Raw genomic sequence first — 12246 nt, 5'->3', positions numbered from 1 at the left:
TAACATAGGAGGGATGACTGATCCTTGTTTCTCTTCCTCTCTTTCTCCCTCCTTTCCCCTGTCTCTAAACATAAATAAATAAAGCCTAAAAAAAATAAGATTGTCTTCACTGTGGAAAATCAACCAAGAGATATTAGCTAAGGTTGCTAAAGGCATGTAGTTATGGAACAAAACTGCATTTATTTCCTGGTCTTTATTCAGCATTCTTGCAGAGGTAGGAAACCATCCACAAGACAATCTTCACTTTTGACACCAACTGCAGGTCCACGGGTCTCTACGACCATACTTGTATTTCATATTTGGCTAGAGGGACCCACAGAATTCAATGAAAGTTGTCATATTCACAGTTACAGTTTGTTACAGACAAAGGCTACATACAAATTAAAATCAGCAGAGGGAAGAGCTTCATGGGACAGTGTCCAGGAAAGTTCCAAATGCAGAGCCTCCCGGGGCCCTTTCCAAGTGGGGTCATGGACAGTGTTGACTCTCAGATATGATGTATGGCAGTGTGTAGAGAACATTGCCAACCAGAGAAGCTCATCTGAGCCTGGAGGTTTATGCTTTTCATTGGGACTTGGTCTCATGGTCATAGTTGACTGTCCACTGTAACCTCAAGTCTGCAGCCCCTCTGGGTATTGAGCTAGTACCATTCATTGGACTCAAAGCCCCCATCCTGAATTGCATTGTGAGACTGCCTTGCATGCCCCAAGACCCTAGGTAAACAAAGACACTTTCATTAGGCAGGACATTCCAAGGGCTTAGAGCTTGCCTCCTAGGAGCTGAGGGCAAAGACCAGATGTCTTTTTGGGCAAGGTTAAATTCCTTACTACAGAGTCTTAGAGGCAGGAGGACCATGAGAATAGTGGTGATGTTGAGAACAGGAATTGTCACGTAACATAAGAAAAAGGAGATGCCATCGTAGGAAGAGCCACATGCATCTAGTCTTTGGAATGCTTTTCTCCAGTAATTAGTGATTTTTGTTTTTTTAAGGAAGAGATGGAGGAGGATGCAGGCCTTAAAGGGCAGTGGACCTTTAAAAGGTTGGCATTTCTAAATGATTCTGATTTTCTTTTTGGCCTTTTTTCCTCTGTTAAATTCAAAAGGAATGATCATGTTTTAAAAGCTCCACATTCTTTTCTTGTGTTTAGGCTTATTTAGACAGAAGAAACAATATGAGTTAAGGTCAATCCCAGAAATGACTTGGATTTCTACATTTTTTGGCAAATGGAGTCACAAAACCAAATTTCAAACAGTTTGCAAATGGGTTTCTTTCATTTAGGTAAGACTGAAGTATTTGTAGCAAATGCTATTGTCCATGATTGATAATGAGATACTTGATGTGGAAGATTGTAATTTTTCTGAATTAACTCCACTTGATTATTTGCATTGGTTGGATTACTTAATGTGGACTTTATTTTATATTGTCTGAATTGCAAGTGTATGGATTTTGAGAAACCTATTAGTAAGTGAAGAATTAAACCCTAGTAAGGTTGAATATGGTGAGGGCAAAGGATCTGTTGTTCTGCATACAAATGAAGGCTAGAATTTGGGTACAAAATAAATTAGCCCAAGAGCAGTGGTACAAATCTCTAAAATAGATTATGGGGACTGCTCTCAGCAGCAGAACAAATTAATCTTCGAAGGCAGATAGTCAAGAAAATAAATGGACAAAATAGTGTCAGTGGTTTTAAGTTAAAGGAAATGGGGGGCAGGGGTGTGGATCATCCAGGATACAGTTAAGACCTGCAGGAATTTCTGTTGGCAGAAGTGATTATACCAACAGCTGGCACAAACCCCAACCCAGAACAGATTCATAAGCCTCTTTGCAGATCATGAGAAATAGGATCAGATCTGGTGTGCCCTGTCAGCCAATGAACCTCTCCCATGGTAAACAACACTATCCGCCCCCTCCCCTAACAGGGGAGGAATGAAATGTCTCAGTGGGGAGTGATGATGCTGCTTATGGTGCTGAATGCCTGTGACTGCAGGGAGCAATCCCAGCCTCAGGTTGGGCTGGGGACCGCCTGAGCTGTGCTTATCAGTGCTGATTCACTGCCTACCCCTTTGGCCTCCTGTGTGTACGGAATGTTCAGGCTGATGAAAGTTTACAGTGTGGTTTTAAATGCTTAGCATGTTCTTCAGTGAGGACATTTTGCCATTTGGAACTGCTTTCGGGGTTGCTATCTTGTTTTTAGAGATACCTACAATCCTTCCATTGTCCCCACTTATCTAAACTTTCTTGGATGTAGAAATTCTTCTTGCAGAGCATACTAACTATAGTTAATATTGTATATGTGAAAGTCACTAGGAGAGGAGATCTGAAAAGTTCTCACCACAGAAAAAATATTGTAGCTATGTGATGATGAATGTTAACTAGAATTTCTGTAGTGATTATGTCAATATATACTTGTATCAAATCATGTTGTATGCATGAACCTGAAAGCAATGTAATGTTACATGTCAATTATGTCTCAAATTTAAAAAAATTATTTTCTTCTTCTACCCGATCACAACTTGCCTCATTTTCTATTCACCTGCTCAATGTCAGGCTTTTTGGAAGAAGTGTCCAGTAGCTACATAAAATGTGTGAGCTGGGGGCTGGGTGGAAAAGGTGAAGGGACTGAGAAGTGCAAATATTATTGACTGGGTTTCCTGTGCTGTTACTTCATATCTCCCTGACTCTTCTGTAAAGGCCCATTTGTACTTCTCCTACTACCATATTTTTCAGACCATAAGATACATCTAGGTTTTAGAGGAGGAAAATAGGAAAAAAAAAATTGAAGCAAAAAAGTGGTAAAATATTTAATAACATAAATAACATAATATTTCACCAATGTGAATGTAAGCAGAACTCAACAGCAGTATTAACAACCATTATTCCTCCCAAATTTAAAAGGGAAAAGTGCTTCTTATATTATGAAAAATATGGTATTTTATTTTTTGAGATGCAGACTTGAAAATACTGGTAATCAGGATGCTCACAGAAATAATTGAGTATGGTTGGAACATGGAGGAAAAAAATGAAGGCTACGAAAAGTGAGATAAAGGAAAATGCACAGGGGACCATCAGTGAAGGGAAAAAAACCAGGACTTAAAACATGGTTTGGAGCAGAAGGAAGAAATAAACATTTAACCAGAACAGAATGAACAAACAAGAATTCAGAAACACAAGGAGAGGCTTAGGAACTCCTGCGAAAACTTTAAACATTCCAACATCTGAATCATAGGGGTGCCAGAAGGAGAAAAGGAAGAGCAAGAAATTGAACACTTATTTGAAAAAATAATGAAGGGAAACTTCCCTAATCTGGCTAAGGAAATAGACTTTCAGGAAGTCCAGGAAGCTCAGAGAGTCCCAAAGAAGTTGGACCCAAGGAAGCACACACCAAAGTCCATCATCATTACATTATTCAAGATTCAAGACAAGGAGAGAATCTTAAAAGCAGCAAGAGAAAGGAGACAGTCACCTATGAAGGAGTTCCCATAAGATTGTCAGCTGGTTTCTCAAAAGAAACCTTGCAGGCAAGAAGGGGCTGGAAAGAAGAATCTGAAGTCAAGAAAGGCAAGGACCTACATCTAAGATTACTCTATCCATCAAAGCTATCATTTAGAATGGAAGGGCAGATAAAGTGCTTTGTCATCACCAAGCCTCTATTATATGAAATGTTCAAGGGACTTATCTAAGAAAAAGAAGATAAAAAATATGAACAGTAAAATGACAACAAACTCACAACTATCAACAACCAGACCTAAAAGAAACAAAAACAAAAACAAACTAAGCAAACATCTAGAACAGGAACAGATTCATAGAAATAGAGATCACATGGAGGGTTATTAGCAGGGAGGCGGAGGGAGAAAATGGGGAAAAGAAGCGTAAATGGCAGGTACAAAATAGACAGGAGGAGGTTAAGAATAGTATGGGAAATGGAGAAGCCAAAGAACTTATATGTATGACACATGGACGTGAACTGAAAGGGGGAATGCTGGCAGGAGGGGGGTGCAGGACAGAGGGAAATGAAGGGGATAAAAAATGGGCAACTATAATAGAATAATCAATAAAATATATTTGAAAAAGAAGTACAAATGGTCAGTTACCGAAGAGTCAGGGGGATGTAAAGTAACAGCACAGGAAACCTAGTCAACAGCATGTGTAGCCCCTGGTGGGCACTGGAAACATCATGGGGACCACTCGTAAAGTATATGATTTTCTAACCACTATGCTGTACACCTGAAAGTAATACAAAATGAAATTGTGGTGGGAGGACTGCAAGCTTACTTGGTTTGCTGTCATCCAGCAAGGAGACTCAGACCAGGAGCAGATGGTTCCTGGGAATATGTATTTCTAAGGAAATGGCCAGTGTGTTTGGGGTGACCAAGAGGAGACAGGACACAGAGAAGTACGGACCCACGTAAATCTCAGCCCGCAGGATCCTCACCTGCTCCTTCTCTTCGCCCTATATTCTGTGGAAGGAGTGGATAAGTTTTTTGTGTTTTTTTTTTTTTTTGAAAAGCAGCTTGAGCATCTGTTGGGCAGCCAGAGAGCTGTTGGGCACACTTTATGGGAGCCCGTGTGACCTTATGGTTACTTTTGTTGGTGACACTGGTCACTGAGCAGCAGTTTCCACATTCCTTTCAAAAGTTCTTCTGTCAGAAAATATTTCTAATGAAAGGGTTACTACATCATGTCCATTTATCTTTTTGTGTGATTTGAAGTGCTGAAAGAACGGTGTAAGTGCAGTTTATGACAAAGCAGTGATTCGCAATGATGCCGCGTTTTCTGCTTTTCCCACGTTCTGAAGGGGCCAGCTTCATTTGAGCATTGCAGTAGCCTTGATGAGGGTAACAGCCAAATCCCTCGGAGTGACTAGGGAAGGTTCCCAGACACCTGGCTCTGGAGATAATTACAAAATGCATGTCCATCTGCTGCTCTGGCACAGACATGGTGGCCGGGAGGGGGTGGAAGCTGAAAGCCACAGGGCCCAGGAGGGATGGAGGGCTGAGAGCTCAGGGCAGAGCATGGCCTCTGCCGTGTGTGCTGTGCCCCCTGACAGTGCCACATGGCTGAGACTGCAGAGCAGGGAAGGACCTTCTGTTTCCACGGCGGCTGCCAGGTCCCCTCAGAGACCGGCTTTGGCTTCTTTCTTTCTTAGAAGTCTCTCGGAAGTCAGGCGGCTGCGTGTTATATAAAGTCGGGTTTCCAAGGTCACTGGAAATGTGTGTTCCCTTTGATCTCACACACACACACACACACACACACACACACACACACACGTCCACAAGCATCCTGGACTCTGCTCTTCCCCAAATGCTCCTCCTCTTCTCCACCTTCCCCAGGTCAGCTGGTGTTTGGGGGCTGAAAGAAAACCTCCCCAACCTGCCTCCATAGTAGCTGGGGCCAGTTGGTCCTTGGTATGATTCTACCCCCCACCGCACTCTACACAGAACGGCTCCTTTGTTGCCAATTGAATAGCTTTGTCTGTCTTCGACTTACTCAACCCTCATCAGCTCTTGACTTCATTGGCCACCTCTTTCTTCCTGAAACAATAGAAGACCTTCTAGCCAACACTTCCTTTGGCTTCTTAATAGCATACTCTCTTGGATTTTTCCCCATCTCTCTCTCTCCTTTTTCCCCCCAGCCTTTGCTGGCTCAAACTCCTCTATGAGATCTCACTCGTTAGAGGGCCTCTGGCCTTGGTCTTCAGCCTTCCTTTCCTCTCTGTGCTTTCCTCCATCATTTTGCCTCTAGTCCTGTGATTGTGGTCTGCTCTATCCAATAGAATTTTCTGAGACAATTCAATGTTCTATTGTTGCAGAGTCCATTATGGTAGCCAGTAGGCATATGTGGCTATTGAATACTTGAAATGTGACTAGTATGACTAAGAAACCAAATTTTACATTTTATTTATTTATTTATATTTATTTATTTATTTTTAGAGAGAGGAGAAGGGAAGGGGAAAGAGAGGGAGAAAAACATCAATGTGTGGTTGCACTCCATTCTGGGGACCTGGCCTACAACCCAGGCATGTGCCCTGACTGGGAATCGAACTGGCAATGCCTTGGTTGGCAGGCCCATGCTCAATCCACTGAGCCACACCATCCAGGGCAATATTTATTTTAATTAATCTAAATTTAAATAGACACCTGTGGTTAAGGCCTACTGTTTGAATACGGATGATGAGCCATTAGCTGGTTATGGCCTGTGGGGTTTTTTCTCCCCCAAAATAAAGTAGACTGGAAAATACCAAGAGGTATTACATATAGTAAGAGTTGTCTTTTTTCCACAAAACTTCTGGTTTTGTCTTATATCTCTGTCTTCTAGGTTGCTATAACTATGTGTGGGTCACATGTAATATTTTAGATGTGTTTGTTTGCTTTTAGCTGAAAGCCTCTGGTCTAGGTGCTGGTGGGGCCCAGACGAGTGCATTCAGCCATGAGCCGAAGCCCAAAGTCATGTTTATCTGTCCCATGATATCTCCCCTTGGACGTCTCACAGGCATCTCACATCTGCAGACCTTTTCTCCTGAAGTTATCCCCAGTCTCACCAAGTGCTACCACCTTTCTCCTAATGTCCCTCTGATGAAAGTCCTCAATTCCTTTCTTTCCTGTCCCCAACTTCCACAGCACCTACCCCCACACTCAGTCCACCAGCAAGGTCTACTGGCTCTGCCTCAGGAATGGACCCCAAATCCACCTCCTGATTTCCACCTCGGTTTCCACCCACTGCACGCCAAGCCACTGGCATCCCTGGCCGGGACCACTGCAACAGTCCAGCCTGCCCTTTCTTTCCCTCTTGTCTCCACAAAACCCATTCTTCACACAGCAGCCAAAGGGATCTTTGAAAACCTAAGCCAGATGGTATTCTTCTCCTTGAAAGCCACCAGTGGCTTTCCATTGCACCAGGAATGACCTCTCAGCATCTGTGTCCACTAAGGCCCTGGCAGTCTGGCCCCAGCATCTCCACTAAGGCTCCCCCCATGCTCACCTTGGCTTTTCTTTGCCAGGAATGCCCAGTTTCTCATGCATGTCTCTGCAAGGCCTCTGCACATGCACCATGACCTGGGCCCCCAGATCTTCTCCTAACTGGCTTCATTTTATCAATTCAGGTGGTAACTCAAGTGTCATTTCTTTGAAGGGGCAGCCCTTCTCTGACCAAATGAGGGTTCCCAACCCAAGTGTGAGTGATCTGTTTTGGAAGTAAATCAGACATGTTGCTGTTACATATGTAGAGTGTTTTTGAGTAATAGGAACCAAGAGCCACCAACCAGTATTTTTTGTTAGAGATCCTTGAATTTTCTTTGTGAATTATCTGCAATCAACACAGTCTTTCTGTTGCAAGTGGTGTTGTCAAGCTTCTGTCTAGAGAGTAAACATTGATCTTTCTGATTTTTAACTTAGCTGAGCACTCGTTATGCAAATTTAATGAACAATTTAAAATATGCACAATAGACTATATTAATAGACATAAATTATGTTAATATAAATTTTTAAATGAGACTCATTAATGCTAACATACAATAGTATAAGGTGAACTACTTTAACTTTTTAATCACTGAGATTTATATACATATCATAATAAACATTTTGAGGGAATTTGATTTAAATTACCAAATTGCTCTTGCCTTGAAGAAGAAACTTCTGTAGTTTAGGTTATATTATTCTTTAAATGATTTTAGTCTTTATTTTCATAATGATCTTTATGAAAAATGTTATTAAAATAGTGAAGAAAAAATTACCAGTCTTATTACCAAGATAAATGATAAGAGTTTGTAATTTTGCCTTTTGCTTTAAAAAAAAAAAAGAGAAAGGAAATCTCTGCTCAGATACAGGAACTTCTCACAGCAGTCAGCTGAGTAACAGATTCTAAAAGCCACAGAACTGAAATTGTATGTGCAGCACAGAACATGTTGTCTACATCACATAGTAAAAGGGGCGATAGGAAATGCACTTAACTCTTCAAAATGGAAACTGGCTGTCAGGGGGAATATTTGGCATTTTTTTATCCTAGAAAATTCTTTAAGTTAGATAAAATAATGTTCAGAGATGTAAAATAGGGTCTCCTTTTTCTCATGCAGATTTCATTCTGTCCAACTTAAAAAAATGGTAGTGATTTGCCCTGGCTGGTGTAGCTCAATGGATTGAGTGCCGGACTGTGAACCAAAAGGTCACCAGTTTGATTCCCAGTCAGGGCACGTGCCTGGGTTGCAGGCCAGGTCCCCAGTATAGGGCACGTGAGACGTGACTGGTTGATGTATCTCTCACACATTGATGTTTCTCTCCCTCTTTCTTCCTCCCACTCCTCTCTCTAAAAGTAAATAAATAAATCTTTATTAAAAAAACAAAAATGGTGGTGATTAAAATGTTGTTGTCCTTTGACCCACTTCTGGATTGCTCCCCAAAGGGAATAATCCAAACCAAAGGCAAAGACTGATGCACAGAGATACAAACTGTGGCGTTGTTTATAATTTTGAAAAGCCAGGAACCAATCAAATATCTATTGATATTTGGGGGAATTAAGCAGATTGTAGAAATCTATACAATAAAGGATTGTATTACCATTAAAATTAATTTTTAGAAAGTCAATTTAATGTTGTTGGGGAAAGCTTTGACATGATGCTAAGTGGGAAGAAAGGATGGTATAATCTTAATTAGGTAAAAAAAAATGTTCCATAGAAGAAAATATGTTAATAGTGCTTGATTCTGAGGAATAATTGTTGCTAGCTTGTATTGTCCAAGTTTCCTAGGAAAAGCTCATATTACTTTTATAATAGAAAAAAGATGATTAGAAAAGAAAATAGAGGTGTCTAATGAAATATGAAATATCTGAGCTCTTTGTGTTTGGACCAGAGAGTAGGTGCAGGCATCACCGGGTGGGGGGAGCCTGTGGCCAGGGCTGCGACTGGTCCAGGAGGTCATCTGAGGGCTGTGTTATTACAGGGGCCATTGTGATGGGGAGGAGGGTCCCTGAGTACTTTTGCTCATTTCTGCCACTCACCAGCTGTCACTCGCCCATCAGAAAGTCTGATTGGCTGTCAGCTTCATCTTCAACAAACACTAAATAGGAAGACAAAGTAATTCTTGTCTAAGAAATGTGACTTATTTTAGCAGCCAAATATTTGTGTGTATGTGAGCTCCAACTATAGGTTTTATTTCATTGCAAGTAATGCAACCTATGGGCGCATTTTTTTCTCTTCCACGTTCTTCACCTGCTGAAATTGCCCTTAAAGAGACCACAGGCATTGTAAAATGTGTTTCATTGCTAATTTATTAAATTTTTCTGTCAGCTGATACCAAATATTGTAAAATGTGATGATGGTATGAACCAAACACCTTTCTAGCTTGTCCTTCAGTCCTTCAGTCTTTGGGTTCTCATCCATGCATCAGAGAATCGTTTTAGCAGGTTTGCCCCAAGCATTAATTACCTGGTCAGTGAAACTAGAATATATAGAAAATATGGAGTGCATTGTGTATAGTGTTTGTTCCTAAAAGTTTTATTTCCGGTGTGTGTTTAATATACCAGACTGTAAATGTTAAACGTATGTATTTTTTAAAACTATGATTTGCAGTAAAAATAAAATCAGACTCTTGCGATGGTCTAGACCAGTGGTTCTCAGTAAGATCCCAGGACCAACAACACAGGCATAGCCCGGGAGCTTCTGAGATTTGCCAGTTCTCAGGCCCCCCACCAGCGACCTACTGAATCGGACACTGCAGGGGTGGCCTCGCCTTCTGTGCTCTCATAAGGCCCCCTGGTGATTCTGGTGCACACTCCAGTTCAGGAACCACTGGTCTAGCCTTGCTTTCCAGGTGTGGTGTGGAGACTAACACTGCATCACCTGGCAGCTGGCTGGAAAAGCAGAATTGCAGGCCCCAGCTGAGACCTACTAAATCAGAGCTGACATGTTTCCTGGGTGATTTGTATGCTCGGATTAAAGGTGTATTAAAGGATTGGAAGCATTGATCTAAACCACATGTGCCTGCCTGCAGGGGCCAAGTAGACAATGTCAGTGAATGAAGGCAGCCTGCTTTTCTCTCTAAAGAGTACATACCACCCCTGACTCATGAAAGTCCGACTTAACGATTTTTTACTTTACGATGGTGCGAAAGTGATATTTACTTAGTAGAAACCCTACTTCGAATTTTGATATTCTCCTGACTAGCGACATGCTGTACTATACTCTCTCATGGTGCTGGGCAAGCGGCAGGAAGACAGCTTTGTCCAGCTGTAGCCAATGTCAGTGTTCTGAGCACGTGTAAGGTAGGCCAGGCCAAGCTACGATCTTCTGTAGGTTAGGTGTATTCGGTGCACTTTTGACTTACAGGATTTTCCACATAAACCCATCAAACATCCAGCAGCATTTGTATAGCAGTTAGAAGGCGCTGTGGTATGAAATTTAGGCACTCTTCTTTGTCTAAAAATTTCCCATATTGTACCAGTTGGGGTTAATACATCCTTACAAACTCATCAACTGAGGTTACTTCACTTGGCATCAGTTACTTCAAGCATATTTGAACCCCAGATCGTGATGGAGGGACCCCCTCATATTCATTTCTTCTGGTCTCTTTTAGGAATTTATCAAGGAGCTGCTGTCTCGGATCAGAGGCATGAGGAAACTGAGTCCCCCACAGAAGAAGTCTGTGTGATTCTGGCACAGGGCACAACTTGCCTGGAGACCAAGACCAGGTCCTGGACTTTGGACTTCACGAGGACTTATATTAAAGAATAGTCGTCCTTACGAGGAACTTTTTTTGTGTGTGTGTGGGGGGGATGCATATCTATTAGACACTTATTCAAGAGCGTTTTTGTTTTTAAAGGTTTTATTAGTGTACTATTTTAATAGCAAAGATATCACGACTCTGGTTTCAGCCCAATGAGCGGTTATCAAACCACACAGACATCCAAGGACGGACTGGGCCAGGCAGTATTTTCTTCAAGAAGTCCGATGTTTAGGACCTAACTATACAGGGTTGATGGTTTTTTTACAACTAGTTTCCTAATCCTTTTATCTTCAGTTGTTCATTTGACTCAGCTGTTGAATTTCTCATACTTGTATATACGTTAATATATATCCACACACAACAGATGTGAGTTTTCCAATGTAGATGTGAGTTTTATTTCACACTGATAAAATGAACTTGTGGTTGTCCTTGAGCGGGACGTCACAGCACACATATTGTGAAGAGGCGACTAGGTAGTCTTCATGCGAGTGTTGTTGACCTCCGACTTCCACTTTATGCACCAAAGTGAGAGAATTCAGTGTATCCGTTATTTGAGTGAGCTGCACTACAGAAATGTTCAGTTGGTCAAGGGCTTCATTTATGGACTTTATATTATTGCATTAATTGGGATGCTTTGCCAGGTGATGTACTTATTGCCTCGTTTGTGGTGTTTTTCAAGTTTTAGGAACCCTTCATTTGAAGAACGACTGGGATTTCTAGAGAAGGGCCCACACTATCTGAGCAGTGTTTCGCAATGGAAAATGGAAGCACTGTGTAGCAATTAATTCTCTGCTTTCCACCAAGTACTGTGCATTGTCCTCTGTCCATGAAAGCAGGTCCTAAGGGAGTCAGCAGATTATGCATCTTCCTTCTTAGAAGTAGGTTCTGGTCACTTCTGTGCCTGGGCAGCACCTGACCCAAGGGGGCGAATGGAGCGGTGAGCCGGTGCAAAGGTGGGAAAGCTTCATCTCTCAGGAGAGCTGGTAGAGGAGCATGTGCCGGCTGGGAAGCGTGGTGGAGACTGCATTTCCAGCAGCATATGGTAAGGACACTGGCTCGTGGCCCTAATTTTGCACCTCGGTCTCCTTGCTTGGAGCTAAGCCTGGGGTGCCTGCCCTGCCCCTCTCAGTGACACACTAGCTCCTTGGGGGAGGCTCAACCTTCAGCTGGACGTGGGTGGGGTCAAAGGTCAGATTAGAAGCTCTCCTTCCCCTGCAGGAGGCCCTGCTGCCTCCCCACAGAAGCCCCACCTGCGATGAGCTGTCTCTATGGGGCCCTGTCCAAGCACAGGGGTCAGGTGTTGTCTATCAAAGGGTGCTCCGAACATATTTTATTTTTTAAAAGAACTATGTTTGTGAATTTTATGTATACTGGCAAGCTTTGGAAAATGTATTTAATTTTGTAATGTTTACCAATGATTTCTTGACAAGCTATTTACTCAAATAAATGGAGCTGCTTACAACGCTGCTTACCTGTCCACCTCAAACAAAACACGTTCACCTGCTGCTATTACTTGATCAGGTGCTCTGCAGA

General features: G+C 42.2%; 1 protein-coding gene across 1 annotated transcript in view; it reads left to right on the top strand.

Moving 5' to 3' along the window:
• The window catches only part of PPP1R14C (protein phosphatase 1 regulatory inhibitor subunit 14C), a 71399-nt gene extending 60669 nt beyond the window's left edge, over window positions 1-10730 (top strand). Inside the window, exon 4 of the mRNA XM_037156803.2 lies at window positions 10564-10730. Coding sequence (XP_037012698.1) covers window positions 10564-10638 — 75 coding nt within the window. The 3' untranslated portion in view covers window positions 10639-10730. The remainder of the gene's footprint in view (window positions 1-10563) is intronic.
• The last annotated feature ends 1516 nt before the right edge of the window (window positions 10731-12246 follow it).

The sequence above is a fragment of the Artibeus jamaicensis genome, unplaced genomic scaffold, assembly GCF_021234435.1.
Source record: "Artibeus jamaicensis isolate MK-2021 breed Jamaican fruit bat unplaced genomic scaffold, CSHL_Jam_final contig_497, whole genome shotgun sequence".
Classification (NCBI taxonomy): Eukaryota; Metazoa; Chordata; class Mammalia; order Chiroptera; family Phyllostomidae; genus Artibeus; species Artibeus jamaicensis.
This window is presented reverse-complemented; position numbering and strand designations above follow the sequence as displayed.